Raw genomic sequence first — 24,432 nt, 5'->3', positions numbered from 1 at the left:
ATTTAAATTTTTGCCTAAAGTTGTGAAGTCTAACAACATTAGTAGAGAAATTGCTGTCCCTTCCTTGTGTCCTAATCCTAAGAATTCTATGGAAATATCCTTACATTCTTTGGATGTGGTAAGAGCTTTGAAATATTATGTTGAAGTTACTAAAGATTTCAGGAAGACTTTTAGTCTATTTGTTATATTTTCGGGTCCTAGGAAAGGTCAGAAGGCTTCTGCTATTTCCTTGGCTTCTTGGTTAAAGCTTTTGATTCATTCAGCTTATTTGGAGTCGGGTAAGTCCCCGTCTCAGAGAATTACAGCTCATTCTACTAGATCAGTCTCCACTTCTTGGGCTTTTAAGAATGAAGCTTCAGTTGAAAAGCAAAGCAGCAACTTGGTCTTCATTGCATACATTTACTAAATTCTACCGTTTTGATGTATTTGCTTCTTCAGAAGCAGTTCAGGCAGCTATTTCAGTTTGATTCTTCTGCTGATGTTTTAAGTTTTTCTTGTCATTAAAAGAATAAACTTATTATTTGGGTTGTGGATTATTCTTTCAGCGGAAAATGGCTGTTTTTTCTTTTATCCTTCCCTCTCTAGTGACTCTTGCGTGGAGTTCCACATCTTGGGTATTGATATACCATACGTCACTAGCTCATGGACTCTTGCCAATTGCATGAAAGAAAACCATAATTTATGTAAGAACTTACCTGATAAATTCTTTTCTTTCATATTGGCAAGAGTCCATGAGGCCCACCCTTTTTATGGTGGTTATGATTTTTTGTATAAAGCACAATTATTTCCTTTGTTGATGCTTTTTACTCCTTTCTTTATCACCCCACTACTTGGCTATTCGTTAAACTGAATTGTGGGTGTGGTGAGGGGTGTATTTATAGGCATTTTGAGGTTTGGGAAACTTTGCCCCTCCTGGTAGGATTGTATATCCAATACGCCACTAGCTCATGGACTCTTGCCACGTTTTTATGTATATATAAGAGCAGAAGTTATTTTTCTTTTGCTTAAAAAATCTTTTTGTAAAAGCTCTTTATATTTGAAGTGCATTAACAAGAAGTGTAGCTAATACATGGGTATTTATTGCAATTTGGCTATGAAAATGTGTGACCTGAAACGCGTTTGCATGTTTGGACTTGATGGGCTCTAAATACTGTTATTATTCCTATTTTTAATGAATTATCAAAAAAAATTCAAGTTTCACTACTTTTTCCAGATGCTACCCGGATTAATTTATTAGTTGGTTTATTCACAACATGGACAATTTTTTCCGAATTAAAGCGCATATTGAGTTTTTTTTTAAATGCTGTCTTTCAGATAAAGCATAGACCATTTTTATGTATTGTGTCCCTTTTAAATGTTACGTCTATTATACGTATATAAAATAACAATTGTTTTTTTTTTCTTGGTTTTTTTTTCTTGGTTTTTTTTTAGCCGTCGAATAATCCATGAGCTGGATATAAGAATTATCAGTACCATTGTGATCGTGAAAAGCATAATGACGCCGCTTTACTCACAGCCTCTATTTCTGAGTCACAGAATTAATTTGTTCAGAATAAGAACTAGATACTGTTCTGCTAAAGTGCCTGATATTAATCCTCCGAAAGAGGATTTAGGTGCAAGTGTAATGCAGCGATGGGGAGAAATTGGGAAAACAATGGCTAGAAATTCTATGCAGAGAATTTCCATCACTGCTAAAAATTGGTGGGATCGATATGAAGAGTTTGTGGGCATTGTAGAAGTGCGCGAGGCCCAAGGGAAAGTAGCAGAGGTAAAGTGTGCACAGTTAGTGTCCTGTGTGTGTTTATATGTGTGTGTGTGTGTGTGTGTGTGTGTGTGTGTGTAGGTATATGTGTATATGTATGTATGTATATGTGTGTATGTGTGTGTGTATATATGTATATATATATATATATATATATATATATATATATATATATATATATATATATATATATATGTATATATGTGTGTGTATATATATATATGTATGTATATATGTGTGTGTATATATATATATATATGTGTGTATATGTGTGTGTGTATATATATATTTATATATATATATATATATATATATATATATATATTTATATATATATATATATATATTTATATATATATATATGTGTGTATATATATGTGTGTGTATATATATATATATATATATATATATGTATGTATATATATATATATATATATATATATATATATATATATATATATATATATATATATATATATATATATATATATATATATATATATATATATATATATATATATATATACACATACACCACACACACTTACTAGATAATTATACAGGTAGCAATTTTGCTTTTTTTATTTTTAATGAAAGGGGTATGGTTAGAATTAAAGGAACGTGAAACAACAAATTTTTCTTTCATGATTTAGGTAGAACATACAATTTTAAATAACTTTCCTGTTTACTTCTATTATAAAATTTCATTCTCTTGGTATCATTTGTTGAAGAAGCAGCAATGCACTACTGGTTTCTAACTGAACACATGGGCTAGCCAATGACAATTGGTATATATGTGCAACCACCAATCAGCAGCTAGAACCTAGGTTATTTGCTGCTCCTGAGCTTACCTAGATAAACCTTTCAAAGGATAACAAGAGAAGGAAGCAAATTAAATAATAGTAAATTGGAAAGTTGTTCAAAATTGTATGCTCAGTCTAAATCATAAATGTCTAATTATGACTTTACTGTCCCTTTAAACTTTCATGATTCAGACAGAAGTAAAGTGGAAAGTCTTTTAAATCTGCATGCTCTATTATTAAATGTACTTTGTTCCCTTGTTATCGTTTGTTGAAAAGCATGACTGTAGGCTCAGGAGCAGAAATTCACTACTGAGTGTTAGCTACTGATTGGTGGCTGCATATATATATGCCTCTTGTCATTGGCTCACCCAGTGCTAGTTCCCAGCAGTGCTCCTTCAACAAAGAATACCATGAGAATGAAGCAAATTTGAAAATAGAAGTAAATCTAGAAGTTGTCTAAAAAAGTATGCTTTGTCTGAATCATAAAATAAAACAAATGTGTTTATGTCCCTTTAAGGTCTTAAAGGGAAGGTAAACTTGAGCGTACTCGCTCAAGTCATAGGATATCATTTAAAAAATTAGCTAGACTTTAATTCATGAAATCTGAAATTTATACAGATCTTCTTAGATATTTCCATTTTAATGAAAGAACAATAACTGCCGTTCCTCCGCCCGCCATAGTCTTCAGTTGATTGACAGATGACTCATCTGCAATCAACGCACGCATTTCTTCAATAGAATGCCCGAGAAAGGACCCAGAGTACCATGGGTTACATGTGCCTAAAACATATTTTGAAAATGTGACACATTCTTGTCAGTGCTATTGTTATAGTGATATGCAGCTTAGTGGAGGGGCTTATTCTGCCACCTACAATTTTGTTTTTGTATTCTTTAAAATGTTTCTCCATATCCCGCAGGCGGAGAAGGATTTCATGGTTGCCCGTGGTATAGTGAGAGAGGCTCGTGATAGCTTAGAAGCCCAGCAGCTGAAACTGAAGGAAGTTCGAGATCGTCTGGACAGAGTGTCCAGAGAGGATGTCCAGTATTTGGAGCTGGCAACTATGGAGCATAAATTGCTGCAGGTATGTGGATAGGATACCAGATCATGTGCTCCAGAGAGTTCATTTAAAGGGCAGACAGAAAACAATCCAGAGTTATAAAAAATTATCATAATTAAGGGCTAGATTACAAGTGGAACGCTAATTTAACATGCGTCCGTAAATGGTCAAATTTGCCCGTTTATGGTGGTGCACATTAAATAACCAACCATTACAAGTGTCTGGTTAATGCTACCACAAGCTCTTTGTAGCACTTTGTGCCTCGAAAATTAACCAGAGGTCAGACCTCTGGTTAATTAAAAAAAATGTCCCCAATCGGCCCCCAAATAAAGTGTATTGTTCCTTTCTTAATGTAAAAAATATGACCATTTTTTATTAAAACTGCACAAAGCTGTTTTAAGGGGTTAAAGTGAGTGTATGTGGGGTGTTAGAAAAAAACGGCACTGAAAAGTGCCATTACATTGCAGTCTATGGGGACTGTGATTATACTGTAAATATATGTGTATATACACAAATAAACACATAAATATATATGTATAATGTGTATTTGTTTATACGCACAAACAGATAATAGCCAGCAGGACACTTCAGCAAATAAAGACTAAGTGCAGAGTCCACAAACCATTAAAGTGAATGTAAAGTTGAATGAATGAGTGGCCGGTTTTTAAAAATACTATTAAAAACAGGGACACTTAATTAATTGAACTTTACATTGCAGCATTTTTATTTAAATACCTTTTTCTTTAGCAAACCCGGACCGGCGATCCTCAGCCCGCAGCTCCTCTGTACTTACCTCAGCAATGATGAAACCGGCTTCCAGAGCACTCCAGAGCGTCCAGCTTGTGAGGCCACGCCATGATTGGAGGAAGGAGGTTTCGTCATTGAGGTGCTAAGTACAGCATGAGAAGCGGGCAGAGGATCGCCGGTCCGGGTTTGCTAAAGAAAAAGGTATTTTATAAAAAAAAACGCTGCAATGTAAAGTTAAATGAATTAAGTTCCCCTGTTTTTTATAGTATTTTTAAAAAACGGCCACTCATTCATTCAACTTTACATTCATTTTAACTCGAAGAATAACCATTGCATTCTTCTTAGAAAGTGTTTACAGCAATACAAGTAAATGCCACATCAGTGGGCAACATGCCAACCAGTTAGCTGTCAAAGCTACAAAATAAAGCAGGAGACAAGAGCATGTCGGTAAGTAAGGCATATTCCAGGATGCCATGACACTAATTTATTAAAACAACTTGTGAGTATTTCGGCAGCGATTCTCGTCTGTTTCATATAGTCCTGCAACTCCCTGCACATAGAGCCTGAAAATAAAATAATTGGAAACAGCAGCAGCTATTCAACCAAGACCTGAAGTTTTATTAATTAGATTTCCTTCGACCAGGCCTTGGCTAATCCGATAAATAACATTACGTACAACATGTGTTATCTGTCTACAATTGTATTAGATGTATCATTATACTAAACATAGTCTTATCTTCCCCTCATGTCCTGTAATATGCTCTGTATAACATGGTACTGGAAAACTGATTTCTAGATTAACCCTCGCTGTGCCTCACTGTTGTAAGGAGAAGTTGTACTTTGAATGAAATGGGTAATGAGTAAACTAGTTGATTGGTAACTAGATAGTAAAGAATTAAGCTGTGGCTTTTAGGTAACCTAGTGAAAATATTCCTTAATTTATATTTATTTAATGGCCATTCATTAATTTTGCCTGAAATCGTTGTAATTTTAGCATTTCTGATAGGCCGGTTATGCCACTGCTTTCCATAGCGTTACCTTGCACTATATAAAATTGCATTGCCACTGACCCGCACAAGGATAAGGACAAGGGTTTGGTAGTACTAGATATGCCGGGTTACACAAACGTCCTGCGGTAACGAAAGCAAACTCCTGCTATTTATATTCATATTGGCTACTTTATTTCAAAGGGAGTAGGAAGAATGGAACGCTTTAATCCACATTAAAGGGATACTAAACCTAACATTTTTCTTTCATGATTCAGATAGAGCATACAATTTTAAGCAACTTTCTAATTTACTCCTATTATCAATTTTTCTCTTTGTTCTCCAGGGTTCAGCACTCTGGACAGCATTTATCCACCAATCAGCAAGGACAACCCAGGGTTTGAACCAAAAATGGGCCGGCATCTAAACTTACATTCTTGCTTTTCAAATACAGATAGCAAGAGAATGTTGCTTAAAATTGCATGCTCTATCTGAATCATGAAAGATAAAATTTTGGTTCAGTGTCCCTTTAATAACCCTTAAATTATCCCTTTAAAGGGCCATAATAGTCAAAATATGACATTCTCTAATTTTGTTAGTGCATTAAATTTTAAGAGGACTGACCTAGCACTAACGTGTGTTTTAATTCCCCACAAAGTGGTTACACACACAGTAAAATTACCTTTCAGGACCCGCGGATCACTGTTGATCTCGATTGGCTCAGCGTCGTTGGTCACATTACTCAGATGTGTAACCAGCAATGCTGATTGGATCAGCAGCTGTTTCCATTTGAGACCAGCAGTGCAGTTCAGCTAACCCTACTACATGCAACAAAATGATTTATTAGAACAGAGCAGGAGTTCATTTACATGTGTCTTCTAATTGGCCACAGTAAAGACCAGGTAAATATTCTTAAGTGGGTTTTCAAAGTGCTTTGTCCCTGGATTGCTCTGTTTTTGTAAAACACTGGAAAGTTTGCCAACATGAACATTTTAGATGCATGTAAAATAATTATTATTTTGTATGCAGATCTTTTGTTTGCTTCTTTTTTGATAGGATACTTTTTGTATGAACATTTAATAAAAAAACAATATATTGTCCCTTTTAAGAGTCATTACTAAGGTAATGCAAGCCCTGTTATGTAACCATAAAAATGTCTGTAAAATAAAATACACCAACCTCACTAAACGGTGGTAGGTGTTAAGAAATGGTGATTCAACAGCCAATCAGGCAGACATAAAATTTTGCTAAAATATGTATATGGACATGGTTTTTTACTTGACTTAATTGGACCCAAATCTTTTAGCCTTTTTGGTACTTTTTATAGTTTATTAAAAATTCTTATCATTGTACTTTTTTAACAAATAATTTATGAGATATTCACTGCATGCTTGAATGACATAGTGATGTAATTATATTAGAACAAAATACTGCTAAAATATTTGTTGCTTAAAAAAATCCTGCCAGATTTCTGTTCAAATTTAACAATTGTTACTTAATCCAAGTTATTTTACTTTATTGTAATATAAAATATTTTAAGAAATACATAGTAAAAAAAACATTGCAATATACTAGTATTAGTTATGTTGTCCCCATTTCCTGTCATTTAACTCTGAAAATTTTAGTTTTTTTCAGAATTTGAGAATTGGAAGTGTACACTGCAGACTTCTTAAAAGGACAGTGTACGGTAAAATAGTTTTCTCCTAAATGTTGTTTCCTCCAATTACTTGTTATATCAGCTGCAGAGTTTAAAATGTATCAGAAATGTGTTCATTTATGTATATTTTTGTATATGAAATAGCGGTTTCTGCTAATTGAAACCACAACCAAATACAATGATCTGATAGTGTTGGGTTAAAATACCTGTCTAAATATGTACACAAAGTCCTCCTTATCTTCTTTGTTACTGTTTACTCAAAGGCCAATACTTAGGGCTTAATGATAGATTACTTGAAGGAAAATGGGAGAAAAAGAGAGGCGCTTGTGTGTACCAGTCAGAACAAAACAAAGATTGAATAAATCCAAAACAGGGTACTCACATTTTTCAATAGCACTCATACAGTGCTATCAGGCATATACTGGGTAATCGCAGCAACCCAGCTTGCTTGAATTCCAACGTGTATACAGGAACACTTGTACTTTAAATCCTTGGAACAGGATCACAGGAACAGCTCCAGCAGCAAGAGGCCAGAAGGCCAACAAATTCAATCCCCAATAGGGAAATAGGTGAATGGTGGTGGGTGTATAAAGAGATCAGTAAAGGTTCCAATAAAGTTAAAAATAGAATTTATTTAAAATAATAAAAACAGGAACCAACAGGCAGGGCATATAATAACCCTCCTTGTACACATGCAACACGTTTCTCAGCACCAACGCTGTTTCATCAGGCATGCTGAGAAACGCGTTGCATATGTACAAGGAGGGTTATTATATGCCCTGCCTGTTGGTTCCTGTTTTTATTATTTTAAAAAAATTATATTTTTAACTTTATTGGAACCTTTACTGATCTCTTTATACACCCACCACCATTCACCTATTTCCCTATTGGGGATTGGATTTGTTGGCCTTCTGGCCTATTGCTGCTGGAGCTGTTCCTGTGATCCTGTTCCAAGGATTTAAAGTACAAGTGTTCCTGTATACACATTGGAATTCCAGTAAGCTGGGTTGCTGTGATTACCCAGTATGTACCTGATAGCACTGTATGACTGCTATTGAAAAATGTGAGTACCCTGTTGTGGATTTATTCAACCTTTGTTTTGTTTTGATTGGTACACACAAGTGCCTCTCTTTATCTCCCATTTTCCTTCTAGACGTCAGTCCATTTTTGATGTGAGGAGAGAGCAGCTCTACTGATTTAATCTGTTTTGCTGAATGGATCCTTCGCTATTTCCTTGATCTGGATCTATCATTGGGACCTTGTGCCTCAAAAGGGACTATTTGGTTATATATAGATAGATAGATAGATAGATATATATATATATTTTATATCTGCATATTTATTGCTATATACATTTTTGGGTTGATATTTGATATTGTGCGCCCCCTATCAGGATCTCTGTATTGAGATTCTACTTGTTATGATAATCGATTACCCTGCTTGGAGAGAAATTATAGTGTAGACTTTCCCAGGGGCTGAATTCACTGAATGCTCAAAGTAAAAGGATGGAACCTAGAAGTCCCAGAGAGATGAGAAATGCCACCCGTAAAACTCTCTGCTCAGGTGAGATAATCTAAAATTATTCTTAACACTGCTAGAACTCTCACAAGATTTTAGATAGGCTTATTTTGCTATACTTCTCTAAGGGGCATTTCTGTATATGAAGGAGAAACAAGCCCAGTGCAATATAACGCTCCATGACATGACAGTTCTGCTGCATTTACACTTTGTGCTTTTGTATTTTAAATTACTTTATACTTCAGATTGGGCCCTTTCAGTATTATTGCATTTAAGCTTTACACTTTCTCTTCTGTGATTTTACAAATTATCATTATGTTTTTAAGGTTTATCTGTTACTTTAACAAATCACTATTCTCTGTATATTTCTCTGTATCTTTTACAAACTACATTGCACTTTGTATTTGTTTTATGTAAAATAAAACACAGTTTCAGAAAGTGGGAGGGACAGGGTAGTTCCCTGGGCTGAACAGGGGAGATCCCAGGTTATGTATGAAGCTCTTTCACAAGTCTTATGAAATAATGTAAGTATTTTAAACAAGCTGGTCTCACAATACACTTATGTAACTGACGGAAAACTAATATATACTAAACAAGAGGCAACTGCAAGTTTAATTGTAGTGAAAACTTTTCATTTTAATTTGTACTTGCTTCAAACTGAGCCTTTGTCAGTCCCAGGTGTACCCCTGTTAACTCTTCTCTCCGCTGTAAAAGTCTCTATCCCACAGTGTCTCGTTACTTTATATTGGAGGCATCTCTTATCTCTCTGGGGGCTGCCAGGTTCCGTCCTTTTTCTTATATAATTCAGCGATTTCATCCCCTGTGAAGTCTGCACGATAATCTCTCTCCAAACTAAAGAATCTTTGATCATCTGACCCATAGAAACTACATGTATACTCTATGAACGTGTGCATATTCTCAGTAGGAGCGGGTGCCTCAAAAAGTATGTATATAAAAAGAATGAGCAACATTTGTTAATAGATTTAAATTTGAAAGTCTGTTAAAACTGCATGTTCTTTATGAATAATGAAAGTTTAAAGGGACAGTCAACACCAGAATTTTTGTTGTTTAAAAAGAAAGCTAATCCATTTATTACCCATTCCATAGTTTTACACAACCAACACAGTTATAATAATAATACACGTTTTACCTCTGTAAATTGTATCTAAACTTCTGCTGACTGCCCGCTTATTTTATTTCTTTTGACAGACTTGCATTTTAGCCAATCAGGGCTCACTCCTAGGTCACTTCACTTGCATGAGCTCAATGTTATCTATATGAAACACATGAACTAATGCCCTCTAGTGGTCAAAATGCATTCAGATTAGAGGCAGTCTTCAAGGTCTAAGCAATTGGCATATAAACCTCCTAGGTTTAGTTTTCAACTAAGAATACCAAGAGAACAAAGCAAAATTGGTAATATAAGTAAATGGGAAGTTGTTTAAAGTTACATGCCCTATTTAAATCATGAGGGTTTTTTTTGGACTTGACTGTCCCTTTAATTTTTATTTTAGTGTCCCTTTAAAGATGCATATAAATATACAAAGTTGAGCCTAATTTGTTATAGTTACTCAAACTGTCAAAGCATAATCATAATTTGTAAATTCCTAATCTTACAGTGCTGTATACAGAATATAAATGCATTAAATACAAAGTAAAAAGCAAAGTTTAAATGTAATACAACTTAATCTGAAGTGTAAAGTAATATAAAATACAAAGCACAATGTGTAAATGCAGCATAACTGTCTTGCAGTGTTTTATTGCACGGGCCCTGTCTCTCCTTAACATACAGAAATGCAGGGAATGTCCCTTAGAGAACTATAGTAAAATCTGCCTTTTAAGAATCCAATGAGGGATCTTGCAGTGATGGAGGATCATCTTATATCATCTGATCTGAGTGAAGAGCTTTGGAACATCAGGCCGTCAGAACAAAGGAAACATGAACATTTTAGTACCTCTCTATCACAGCCCCCCTCTGGGAACATTTTATCTAAACCTTTTTTTTTTGTAACCAGAACTTAAAGGGATCTAAAACCCAAACAATGTTCTTTCATGATTCGTACAGCATACAATTAAAAACAGCTTTCCAAATTACTTTGATCTAATTTTGCTTTGTTCTCTTGATATTCTTTGTGGATAAGAATATGTAGGTAGTCAGGATCTGGGTGTTATCTGTTGATTGGTTGCTCCACATGTATGCATCTTTTCATTGGTTTATGCTAGTTACCAGTAGTGCATTGCTGCATCTTTAATAAAGGATACCAGGAAAATGAAGCAAAATTGATAATAGAAGTAAACTGGAAAGTTGTTAAAATTTGCTCTATCTGAATAATGAATTGTTTTTTGGGTGTCATGTCCCTTTTAAGTTCAGAAATGTTCAGTATGGGTGTGGATACAACAGGCAAAATCATCTATTTCAAATTAAAAAATAAAGGTGCAGGAGCTATTTGTAAACAATTGAATACACTCCAGCAGATAAAATGGATACTTGGGAACACATTAAAGGGGAGAGTAGAGCCTCAGTAGAGCTAGATAGATAATACAAAACAATTACAAGCGGTGTATGTCCTTTTAAAACCCTTTTTTGTTAGCAGTGCTTTGCAGTAGGGTTTTTATTTATCTATGTATGTTTTATCTCAGGAAGAAAAAAGGTTGAGAGCATCCTATGTCTTCTCAGAAGAAAGTGAAAGAGAGAAGTTTTCCCTCTTTTCTGCTTCTGTGAGGGAGAGTCATGAGAAGGAGAGAACAAGAGCAGAACGGACAAAGAACTGGTCCGTTATCGGGTCTGTGTTGGGAGCAGTCATTGGTGTAATGGGATCAACATACATTAACCGAGTCAGGCTACAGGAACTAAAGTCTTTGCTGCTAGAAGCGCAGAAGGGGCCAATCAGCTTGCAGGCGGCTATTCATGAGCATGCGTCTGTGCATCAGTCCCAGCAAAAGGACCTCCGTGATCTCATTGCAGCCTTTACCAATATGCTGCCAAGTTCATCGGACCAAGACACAGAGAAGGGGTTCGTTGCTCTGCCAGTAAATACTCGACCTGCAGAGGGTGTGGATCCAGTTCTGGTCGCAGTAAAGGAAAACTTGGCACAAACAAAGAAAACTGAAAAATTCTTGGAGAGTTTGGAAAAGCAGTATGGCAACCTGGACAAGACTGTCTGCAAAATAGCGACTGATGTACAGAACGTAAAAGCCAGGGTTTTCCCTCAGCTGTCTGAAAGAACCATTAACTCCTTCACTCAAGTTGAAGAAGGTCATACCGGGCAGTTGCAGAGTGTTGTACAGGAACTGACTGAAGTCGAGCAAAGGCTCGGAATTCACATCAACAGGAATTCCATTTACAGCACTGCTTTAACATGCACAGTATTTGCTGTAACTCTTCCCATATTATACATTTTATTGAAAGGAAATTAGATGACATAATAAAATCTATTAAAATTTTATAACTAGATATTGTTATTTTTAAAAATTTATATTGTTTTATTAAAATAATTTTCATTAAAGGACCGTTTAAATAAAGTAGAATTTCATAAACAAATGTATGTACTAAATACAACATAACACTTTGAAATTCAAATAAGCAGAAGTTGTTCTAACAAAATGTAAAGTTTACTTTTTTATTTCCCTGCCTCTGCATCATGTGACACCTATCAGCCAATCACAGATTCATTTATGTATATTATGTGAACTCTCACATGCTCAGTAGGAGCTGGGGACTGAGAAAGTGTGTGTATAAAATGACTGCACAATATTATAATGGAAGTAAATTGTAAAGATTTTTAAAATTACATGTTCTACCTGAATCATGAATCAAGTTTACTTTTCACTTTAGTGTCCTTTTTTACAAATCTTTGTGTATTTACTAAATACAAGTTTCTTGCACACTGTTAAATGTTTAATTATGTTTAGTAAGAAAAGGTTTTTAACCCTTTGAGTGCTAATGACGGCTCAGAGCCGTCATGAGCACTCTCCCACCTTGAGGGAGATCTGGGGGCTCCTTACTGCTCCTACCCCGGCGATCGTGCCTGTAGAGTGACAGGCATCGCCGGGGCTTCACGTGATGCGCGGTGACGTCACGCGCAATTGCGTGATGACGTCACCGCACAACTTTATTCTTAACAATGTTAAGTATAGGAGGAGGGGGCATGGTGCTTAGAAGCCTGTATCTCAGGCATCTAAGCATCTACAGACCCCCAAGACCCATTGTTGGAAAGGTAATCGCCTCTGTAAAAAAAAAAAAAAAAGTTAAAAAAAAGTTTTCAAAAATGTAAAAAATTATAATGAAAAAAAATATTAGCACCCAGGTGGGAAATGGCTTAGCAGCCAAAGGGTTAATATACTTTCATTATTGACTTTGTCCCCTTCACCCACGGCAAAATACTATTTTCCTTCTTAATATAAGGAGAGTCCACGGTATCATTCCTTACTGTTATTATTATTATTATTATTATCGGTTATTTGTAGAGCGCCAACAGATTACTGTTGGGAAATACTGAACCTGGCCACCAGGAGGCGGCAGAGACACACCAGCCAAAAGCTTAATTACCTCTCCCACTTCCCCCATCCCTCAGTCATTCTTTGCCTTTTGTCACAGGAGGATGGCAGAGAAGTGTCAGAAGATTTCAGAGTAGTTCCTTAGGAGGGGTATCTGCCTTTTGATATGGGACTGGAGTTTTAAGTAGTCTTGTCAGCCTCTCAGTGAGAGCATTGACGAAAGTAAGAGTCTGGAGATGCAGGGAGAGTCTTTCTTCGAACCCATCCAGACTGCCTGCTAACAACTCCTTAAGCAATCAGTGTTGATGAGTTTCACTGCCTGCTCCTTTTCTTCTCAAAAGTCCATGTCGGGAGCGATGCTACAAGACTGTCACACTTGAGAGGCTGTGTTTCTGTTCCACAGCATGGATTCTGGTAAGGTCGTTTCAATTTTTACATATATTGAAAACGCTAGAAGACGGGGTCACAGTGTGGCTCCTTTTATCTTAATAGAATCATGGGTTAATATCTCCTGAGGGTGATTATTGAACAAATGTGTTGCTTTGATTTTATGCTGCTTTATGTGTGAGATTTTATTGGGCTCATAGACTGTTTGTTATGTGGCTGGAACACACAGGTTTTTACTTTCACTTTGAACGCTGCACAGCTTGTAGCTTGGCACGCTTTTTCTCATAGCAGGGGCGGTCCTGCCGTGCGCACCACATGACCGGGAGTGGTCTCACTTTCATTTCCTCTTTCCTGACCAAGCTGGCTGCCGGAGAAGACTCTTTTTCTCTGTATTGTCTGGGTCTAGGAGGTGGTGAGTACCCCAGCCATTGGGAGTATAAAGGTGCCGTTTTTGGGAGAAATAAAAAGATTGTTTTATTCTGTGTCCTACTGTCATTAGCTTAAGCTATGGAGGATTCTGATATTTTCTTGAGGGTACTTCCTCTATTCCTAATAGTAATACCTGTTTATATTGTGAGGAGGCCTTGATATGCCCGCCCTCTCAACTATGTTCCACATGCCTTAACAACGTTCTTATGTCAAAGGTTAACCCTTTTAGTACCACTGAGCCGTCCACCTCTGAGGATTCGCCGTCCCATGAGGTGCATACCCATCAGTCATCTCTCTCACCACATGCAGCTTCCCATAGCAAGCCTGATCCTCCATCTGAAAGGAAGCCTTTTACCATCAGGTTTTACAGCGCAGTTAAAGACAACTGTGTCTGAGGCCCTCAGTGCTTTACCTCACCCTGCCAAGCGCAAGCAAAAGTTTAAACATAGCTCTTTTGCCCAGGGGTCATCAAGTAATTTATTGGATTTATCTGTTTTTCAAGTATCCGGCTTCAGAAGGTGAACATTCTGGGTTGGACTCTGCTACCTCTAATCCTCCTGCTGTGGAGGAACCCGCCTTTAGGTTTAAGATTGAGCACTTACGTTTTCTTCTAAAGGAGGTCCTGTCTACATTAGAGGTTACAGAGGCCAACCTGCCTGATGAACCTTTGATTCCTAAATTAGACAGTTTACGAGGACAGGGTAGTGCAGTTAACTTTTCCTGTTCCTATAAAAATGGCGAACATTATTAAAAACGAGTGGGATAGAATTGGAACTTCCTTTTTCCTTCGTCTTCCTTTAAGAAATTATTCCTGGTCCCGGACTCTCAATTGGAGTTGTGGGGTTCTGTCCCTAAGGTGGATGGCGCTATCTCCATGCTGGCCAAACGTACTACTATTCCTCTTGAGGATAGCTCATCATTCAGAGAGCCGATGGATAAGAAGATGGAAACCTTTCTAAGAAAAATGTTTCAATATACAGGATATTTGTTTCAACTGGCAGCGGCTGTTGCCTCGGTTGCTGGAGCTGCGGCCTACTATTGCGATTTGATCAAGGTAGAGGGTCCCCTTGACGTTATCCAGGAAAGAATTAAAGCATTGAGAATTGCTAATTCTTTTATCTGTGTTGCAAAAATGCAGATTATTTTCCTAAATGTTAAGGTGTCTGGATATTCAGTTCGGACCCGTAGGGCTCGCTGGCTGAAGTCCTGGTCTACGGACATGACTTCTAAGTCCAGACCTCTCACCATCCCTTTTAAGGGAAAGATTTTATTTGGTCCAGGCCTGGACTCCTTCATCTCCATGGTTACAGAGGGGAAGGGTGCCTTCCTACCGCAGGATAAAAGGAGCAAGTCTAAGGGACAGAGTTCTATTTTTCGTTCTGAGAAATCCCAACGACAACAGTCCTTTAAGCCCGAGCAGGCCAAGAGTACATGGAATATACAACTGTTGATAACACCTAGGTGTCCAACACTAGGGGGCGCTATAATATGGTAGATAAAATTGGGCGAATTATCAATACAAAGTATATGGATCTATCTCATGTGTGACAATCTGTGAGTATAGTTTAATTATAATAGGTAAGTTATCACAATGTAACCTATATAGGTAGTATACATATACATAAATAACAGATATACAACCAGATGATTTCAGTCATAAGCACCAGTTGTTAGTAAAACACTTAGCTGAGTCTTTATGGGGGTTTATGACACAAGTTCCAAATATCAAAATTGTCCTGGTATATTCATCATTTGTAGTAACTCATCCGAGTATGACAATCCAAATGTAGCCAGTGAAAATCAATTCAGAAGATAATGAGCAGCTCCTCTCATGGATAGACAGCAAAAAACAGGAATCTGTGAAAAGGATCACAAAGAGAGAGGGCGCCTCCTAGTGCAACACATTGCGTAAGTAGTAATAAAACAGATCTTGTAATAAAATGATAGTCACAAATGGAGCAGCACCAATGTGCTAATTGACACAAGCTGGGGAATCACAGTGACCCAGCTACACTGATCCTGCAATAGGATGTTGGGATCCAGGATATCCAAGTGGTGTGGTAGGTAAGACAGGATCAGGCTTCCATATAATACAACATATTTATTAAAGGGACAGTCTACACCAGAATTTGTATTGTTTTAAAAGATAGATAATCCCTTTATTACCCAGTCCCCAGATTTGCATAACCAACACAGTTATAATAATATACTTTTAACCTCTGTGATTATCTTGTATCTAAGCCTCTGCAAACTGCCCCTTTTTGCAGTTCTTTTGACAGATTTGCAGTCTAGCCAATCAGTAATGGCTCCCAGATAACTTCACGTGCACGAGCACAGTGTTATCTATATGAAATACGTGAACTAACACCCTCTAGTGGTGAAAAACTGTTAAAATGCAATCTGAAAGAGGTGGGCTTCAAGGTCTAAGAAATTAGCATATGAACCTCCCAGGTTAAGCTTTCAACTAAGAATACCAAGAGAACAAAGCAAAATTGGTGATTAAAGTAAATTGGAAAATTGTTTAAAATTACATGCTCTTTCTGAATCATGAAAGTTTATTTTGGCCTAGACTGTCCCTTTAAAATGGTTGATAAAAACAAAAGGGTGTAAGGACTTCACCCAAAGACATAAAAACAAATGTTGTAACAGATTGCAACGCGTTTCTCAGCCCAACTGGCTGTTTCCTCAGGCATCTGTTCAACTAATGGAAGCTCTGGCTTTTAAAACTGTAGGTAAGCCTGATAACCCCTCCCACCACTTGTTTCAGCAATTATACTTAATTAACAATTGACTGAAGCATCAAAGTCCTGCATATATTGGATATAACATTTTACATAGAAAACAAACTATTATTATACATGATACCAAACACCCAAAAGATCATCATTACATTGTTGCCTCATAGTAAACCATTAAAAATTAAATATAGATACAATAAAAGAACATAGTAACGTGGCTCCACAAATAAAATATACAATAAACAAATGGTTGGCTCCATAGAGATGGATGTTTGTGCACATTTTTACAAGATTGTACTATTCCACTCTCTTTGAATCAGTCAAAGCCTTGATAATTATGTTATGATAATATATGTGCAAACCTTAAAGCTAACCAATATCTAGGGACAATAGGTTTTCAACTGATACATTTATATATCCTTTTTATGTTTTTTTATTTTTCACAATCTAAGTGCAGTTTTTTGTGTTCAATCATTCTATGATACACTATATGTTGGGGTTGTTAATGTTTCATAAAAGACTATTAGCGTAGTTGGAAAAGGTACCTTATTTACAAACTGATGTAGGTTTGTTAACCGATTGTAGCTCCGTTTGTTAGTGCAATGACACCTTACTCTGAACTATGGCATGATCAGAGGGGTGTGTCAGTAAATGATAGGAAGTGCGTGATTGGGTATACACCTTAGGAGGATGTGAAACAAAAAATGAGAGTTAATGCGCGATTGGGTATGTCTTTGAGAAATGTCCACGTCCTGTGGGGTGTGTGAGCTCGTCATCAAGACCTTGTGTAGTGTATCACTGAGTGCGTGATATTAGAGAATACGCTATAACCATACATGTCCAGGTGATCTAAAGATCTGTACGCTCCTCACCTGTATCTTGCCACCAAGGCCAAAGCACCTGTGAAGGGAGAACATTGAGTCCCTGCCACTTTTATATTGCTCCAATATGTGAGACTGAAACATAGCACAGTATATCAATACCAAAATAAAAAGGTTGGTCATTGACAACAAAAACTATTTGTAGATGATCCATTTATATAGCCCATCTGGGAGTGTTTTAGCTACAATGTATACGCTTTGCTTATTTATTTATTTTAAGAACATTATACTCCTAACCAAGCCCCAAAGTGTCAGATGTATACACCAGTTTACAGAATCATGCTGACTCCTGTTTATATAATCTGTCTTTTCATATACAGGGAGGGGGGAGTGTGTGTTCTTGTTTACTCAGCCCCTTTCACTGGGTGTCCCAGACTAACCTCATCAACAGTGCTAAACTGGGATTTTCTAAGTAAGTTTTTAAACGGTTTTATATTGGATATTTATATCAGAATCTGCATATTCTTCTTTATAGCAGTGTCTATTTCATGCAGTTATATGAAAAATTGTGTATACTGTCCCTTTAATTATTATTTATTTGTATAGCCCCGCCCAATTCCGTAGCGCTGGGTACAATGATAGGGGTATACAATGACAAGGATTTGTGATAAAATACAAAACATAACAGAACTAAATAAATCTAGTACAGGTGGAAGAGGGCCCTGCTCCAGAGAGCTCACAGTTTACAGGTTTAGGGTGCAGAGACATAAGGTTTGGGTAGCGTGTCACATTGGTTGTTGTTGCAATGAGTCAGGCAGTTCATGTATTAGTTTGCTTAGGATGAGAGATGGTAAGCCTCTCTAAAAAGGTGGGTTTTCAAGGAGCGTCTGAAGCTATACAAGGTTAGAGACAGTCTTATGAAGTGGGTAGAGAGTTCCAGAGGACAGGAGGTGCACGTGCGAAGTCTTGGAGACGGGAGTGGGACATAGAGATAACGGGAGTGGAGAGACGTAGGTCAGAGGTTGATTGAAGAGGGTGGGATGGGGAATATTTCATGATGAGAGAGGAAATATAGTTGGGAGTTACAGTGTTGAGTGCTTTGTAAGTTAGGGTTAATACTTTAAATTGTTTTCTGGAGTGTATGGGGAGCCAGTGTAGAGACTGGCAGAGCGGAGCAGCTGATGTAGATCGGCGACTTAGGTGGATGAGTCTAGCAGAAGCATTCATAATAGATTGGAGGTAGGAGAGGCAGTGTTTTAGAAGGCCATTTAAAACTAGATTGCAATAATCAATGCGTGACAAAATGAGGCAATTAATAAGTATTTTTGTAGTTTTTTGAGTAAGGAAGGGACGAATTCTGGAAATGTTGCGTAGGTGTGAATGGCAGGATTTGGTAAGTTTTGAGTCAATGTGAGTTCTGAATCAAGTGTAACCCCATGACAGAGGACCTGGGGTGAGGTGTGGAAAATAGAGTCTCCATCCGTCAGAGAAATGTCAGGTGTTGGATGTCTCGAAGAGGGGGGAATAAGAAGCAGCTTGGAGGTAGTGTGAAGACATCCAAGAGGAAATTGCAGAGAGGCAGTTGAAAATCTGGTTAAGTAAAGAGGGAGAGATATTAGGAGAAGAAAGATAGATTTGGGTATCATCAGCATCTAAGTGGTACTGGAATCCAAAGGAGGGTATACATTTTCCAAGGGAGGATGTATAGAGAGAGAAAAGCAAGGGACCCAAGACATGATTATTCAAACTATAACTGTAAATTGTAATTTCTATTTGGGTCTTCATATTTATACAGTCTTGTATATAATATTAGTGGGTAGCAGATGTATATACTGGTTCCCACATTTTTAGATGCCAACCCTACACACAAAGGTGGCTCCAATCTTCATTTAAAAATTCTTGAAGAATTTTCTTTGCAGTTTGCAGATTCTAGTATGGAACAGGCTAATCCCTTATAAAAAAAAATCTATTTTTTTTTTCTCTAAACTACAATCAACATATTTTCTTTGTCTGCCCAAGGACCCTTGGGAATTGTGTGCTGTATAAACATTATTGTATAAAGATAATGCCGCTGAGATAAGACCCATCCAAGAGTTAAATATGTATCATGGCACATAGCCATAAATTGTTTTTTATCTAAAGGGTTGATTGAGTCGATGCAGTGTTTAGAGCAGCTATAAATATCACTATAACTAAGTCCAGACGGTTTCTATAACAACATGATGGTGCTGTGACTATTATAATCTGGGTAGAAAATATATGCCTTGGCATGTAGTGGCAAATATAAATGAGAAATGCACCCCATATTGTAAAAAAAAATTAGAGGACTGGCTCTGTTGTGCACTCACATTGGCTTCTGTAAGATGCTGAGTATGTATATAAAAGCTTATACTACTGAAGTTTGTAAATTGCCTAAGGAAACTGCCACGCTTCTGCCGTGAAACACGTTGTGAGGTTAATAAGTATTATTATTTTAAATTATCATTGCAAGATATATATATATATATATATATATATATATATATATATATATATATATACATTATAATGATTATATAGCATTTATAGGACGATCCTGCCTTGGTGTTTTTTTTTATTCTTGGGTGACACTTTGAGTCCCTGATTGGGGCAGTTGTCTAACTGTATTGTTTCTATATACACATGTTAATCTTTGAAGGTTGCACATTTCTTAAATGATTATCACATAAGGGTAATACAGGAACTAGTTGTATGAGCTAGCTGGACAGCTCATAAAGGTCTGGAATGCACATGTTGCAGCTTTTGGTGCTTTTATCTTTAAAGTATATATTTAGCTATTTTGAAGATTTGTGGTGATATATCACCTTTGGGGAACCTTTTTTTGCATTTCTTTATTACTGCATCTCATAGCCCAAGTCACAGCACATATGAAAGGAAACTATTGACTCCCTGTTTTATTGTATACCACTCCCAATAACCGAGGCTGTAACATAGGTTGACCAGATGGTATGATGGGAAAAAAAGATGAATTATTAGACTAGGTTTGGTTGTAGTATTTCAAACCATTTATTTTAAATTAAATGGAGTTTAAAATCCCCTATTAAAGTGTTCCCAATGGAAAATTTTACCTGCTGTGGTGTATTTACTTGTTGGCAAACAGCTACTTTACCTTTTATTTGTTCTTTGAAAAGCTAATTTTGCCTGTTGTATCCTCACCTACACTGAAAATGTGAGTAACAAACATTTTCTCGTATAGAAAAGCTAAGTAAATAGAAGACAATAGCTCTGATTAATCCCCCCGTGGGGTGTGTGAGGGAGAGATTTTGTATGTGAAATAGCTGCTTGTGTTTTTTCAACACCCTCAGCCAAAACTATAATTTAAATATCTAACATAAATATCTTTAGCATGTCTGCTTTACTTGGAGGTTTGGCCTATTAAGAGGAAACAAATTTTATAGTACAGTGTCCCTTTAAATAACGAATGAAAATAATAGCTGCCACTATTGTCCGTATTAACAGCTTCACATGCAACATTGCTGAAAACATACAGATAACAATATATACCAGGGATAGTCAACTGGAATTCCTACCACTTGTTACTGATGATTTTGTGCTGCAAGTTCCGTTATTTTCAGCGCGTTTATACCAAGCTGAGCACCACCAGCCACCCACGGCAAAACGCTATTTCCTTAAGGAGGTGGTATTTCCACCTCTTATCCTTTAGCATAATGCTGATTGGCTAAGAGGTGGAAACGTCACCTCATTGAAGAAATAGCGTTTTGCCGTGGGTGGCCAGAGGCGCTCGGCATAAACTCACTACAAATAAAGGTACTTTCAGAATTAAGTTTTGTGTTTTTTTTTGGGGGGGGGGGGGGGTTCTTTAATCTTTTTATTGAGGGAGTTTTGGCAATATTGCAAACAAAAAGCGATTTCAATCACATGAAAGTGTAAAGAAAAGAAAAACACAATAATGACCGTACATTGTCAAAAACTGCCACCTAGAACTTTTGACAAACCAAAACTAGTCACATGATTGCAAATTCTTACATGCCATTACCCCCGTGTTTTTTCCTCTCTTTTTTTTTAACCCTCTAATATACCCTGAAACACAAACTCCCGCAGATTTTGAGGAGAGGGAAAAACATAAAGGGGAATTTTAGTCATGAAGTATAAAAACTTCATGCTGAAATTTCCTTTATTGCAGTGAGTTTATGCCGAGGTGAGAACCTTCGGCCATCCACGGTAAACTCTTAGCCAATAGTGTGCTATTCATACAGCATAATGCTGATTGGCCGGCACGGCTATTGGCTAAGAGTTGAAAATCTCACCTCATTGAAAAAATAGTGTTTTGCCGCGGGAGGCCAGAGGTGCTCAGCTCGGCATAAACTCGCTGCAAATAAAGGTACTTTCAGCATGAAGTTTTTTATACTTAATGACCGAAAGTCCCCTATATTTGTAGTACTAGTAAACCCTAGAATTTAAAAAAACGCTAGAATTTACCAGCACTTTAAAGTGGTCAATATGGATGAATTAGTTTCCGGTTTTTAATAAACCTATTAAAAACAAGAACACTTTAATTCATCAAAATTGACATTTCACTCCTTTTCTTCAAAAACTTATCTTTTTTTATTTTTTAAATAATTTTTATTGAGATGAAGTAACATACAATTACTATATGACATTTCTCCAGCTTATCATATGACAAAATACACAAATAATATGTAATAACATAAATATTATAGATTAGGACATCCTATAAATACTGTCATAGAATAATGTAAGATACTAGAGAGAAGGATTGTCTTAATGTGTATAGGTGTAGATGAAAGAAATATGCCGGTTTTGTGGCACCTCATTTTTAAATTTTTAACTTATATATATGCTCATATATCCCCTTCAACTATATTTAGACAGCTTATGAAGTTTTATCCCCAAGTAGTAAGTTAGGGCCTCTCATGGACCCCTAAGCGTTAATTTGGACTAAGGGGAATTTTAAGGGGGATAAGGAAAAAAGTAGGATGCATTTTCCTACGCTTATTAAATAAGCAAATTGTGGGGGGGCGGGGGAGAAAATGTTAGCGAATATGTATTATACAAGCTCACATGACTATATACATTGCAACCTAGGAGATAAAGTATTAAACAGGGAAATATGCATTATTGGATTGTAACATAAATGAAATAAGCACTCACTCTAGTTTAAATAATAGATGAATTAATGGCTATGATTGTTACCTAAACTTATAGGAGAGAAAACATATGATGCTCAGTAATTGTTCCCAGATTTCCATATAGAAACTGTATTACCTAGGGAGTGTGTTCGAGATATAACATATTACTGAACATATATAAGGTGTTGACTAGTTTGCATAAAGTAATGCTAAACTGGTGATGATATCACCTCGTAATAATAATTGTTGTTTGTCTATAGGTATAGTCTCTTATAGCTCAAGGGCACCTTAAATACAATTTTTTGGGTATCATTTAAATAGACAGAAAGTAAGTTTTTAGCACCTTGAAGGCACATATATGACAGAAATAAGTGTACATCCTGAATTAATCTGCAAAATGTCGCTCAGAACTTGCTATTTACTTTCTACATCTAGTGTGTGTAATTGTCAGCTACCGATTTTACTCCTAAGGGTAGGCTAGTGATATAGAATAACTCTTATGTGTTAAGTGTACAAAGCTGAATTTGACCTTACACGCACAGCTATCTTCCCCTGTCAAGTTTGAAGCCGGTCACTTAAATTAATAGGTAAACTTGTCTCCCTAGTGAAAAACTATCTTATTCGCATACTTTTTTTAAGAATAAGGTGCACCATGAGTAGTATATATAGCTGTTAAATGTAACTTCTAGTAATAAGGTTAAGTTAGTAAGAGCCTCTTCCGTAAGAAGCATCATTATCATAATAAACAGACCGGGGTCACAAGGAGAGAAACATATATCTGACAACTAGTAAACCATGTGAATGTCCATTAGTTATATAGGAGGTTGGGACAGATATGGGGCTATCCGCCCCTACAACATATTAATGTTAGATGGTCTATTGACTTATGTTTATCTTATCTTAAGTGAGAGGATCATATGGTAATATATAGCTGGGGTTATATTATCATGGAGAGCTAACAAAGATAAATAGCCCACCATATTATCATAATGTCTGTGTAACCCATCTGTGTGGCATGATGCCGTGCAAATCAACAAAAACATTATCAACATTGTGCAGCAGATTATATCAGTATTGGGATAGTTGCAGCCTATTTGTGTAAGAAAAGACATGTATTGAGTGAGAAACATTTCCCTTATCCTTCAGTAGTAGTCTACACATATTGTCTCTCTATATCACATAGTTCTAGTTACTGAGGTTCATTTCTTTATGATGGATCAATGTTCTAATTTGCAGTTGGCAACTGTGACTATTTCCATAGATATTATAACAATACAAACTATTCCCAACTTAAACTTGTCAGCATATATTAGCAACATATATAATGTAGAGACAAACAACTTTAATGCACTCATAGAGATCCCACAACAAAGGTCCTGAGCGTTAAAGGGACACTGTACTCAAAAAATTTCTTTCGTGATTCAGATTGAGCATGAAATTTTAAGCAAATTTCTAATTTACTCATATTATCAAATTTTCTTCATTCTCTTGGTATCTTTATTTGAAATGCAAGAATGTAAGTTTAGATGCCGGCCCATTTTTGGTGAACAACCTGGGTTGTCCTTGCTGATTGGTTGGTAAATTCATCCACCAATAAAAAAAGTGCTGTCCAGAGTACTGAAACCAAAAAAAAAGCTTAGATGCCTTCTTTTTCAAATAATGATAGCAAGAGAACAAAGAAAAATTGATAATAGGAGTAAATTAGAAAGTTGCCTAAACTTGCATGCTCTTTCTGAATTACAAAAGAAAAAATTTGGGTACAGTGTCCCTTTAAGCAAGTGCCTGTGGGCAGGCAACTGTCTCGTACCGATTTGGGGAACTAAGGCATCTGACTTAAAACTTATTCTGTTGCCACATGGAGAAAAAGGAACAGTGACTT

At 36.5% G+C, this 24,432-nt stretch overlaps 1 protein-coding gene across 3 annotated transcripts in view; it reads left to right on the top strand.

Annotated features, from left to right (window-relative positions):
- CCDC51 (coiled-coil domain containing 51) overlaps window positions 1-12,344 on the top strand; it is a 28,588-nt gene extending 16,244 nt beyond the window's left edge. For 2 of the 3 annotated variants that reach the window (XM_053720876.1, XM_053720875.1), the window contains exons 2-4: window positions 1,432-1,768; window positions 3,483-3,647; window positions 11,172-12,344. In XM_053720876.1, coding sequence (XP_053576851.1) covers window positions 1,496-1,768; window positions 3,483-3,647; window positions 11,172-11,948 — 1,215 coding nt within the window. In that variant the 5' untranslated portion in view covers window positions 1,432-1,495 and the 3' untranslated portion in view covers window positions 11,949-12,344. The remainder of the gene's footprint in view (window positions 1-1,431; window positions 1,769-3,482; window positions 3,648-11,171) is intronic. The other variant, XM_053720877.1, reaches the window with a different exon arrangement.
- The last annotated feature ends 12,088 nt before the right edge of the window (window positions 12,345-24,432 follow it).

The sequence above is a fragment of the Bombina bombina genome, chromosome 7 (assembly GCF_027579735.1).
Source record: "Bombina bombina isolate aBomBom1 chromosome 7, aBomBom1.pri, whole genome shotgun sequence".
Taxonomy (NCBI): Eukaryota; Metazoa; Chordata; class Amphibia; order Anura; family Bombinatoridae; genus Bombina; species Bombina bombina.
Note: the sequence above shows the minus strand (reverse complement) of the source record. Positions and strands in the feature narration are given on the sequence as shown.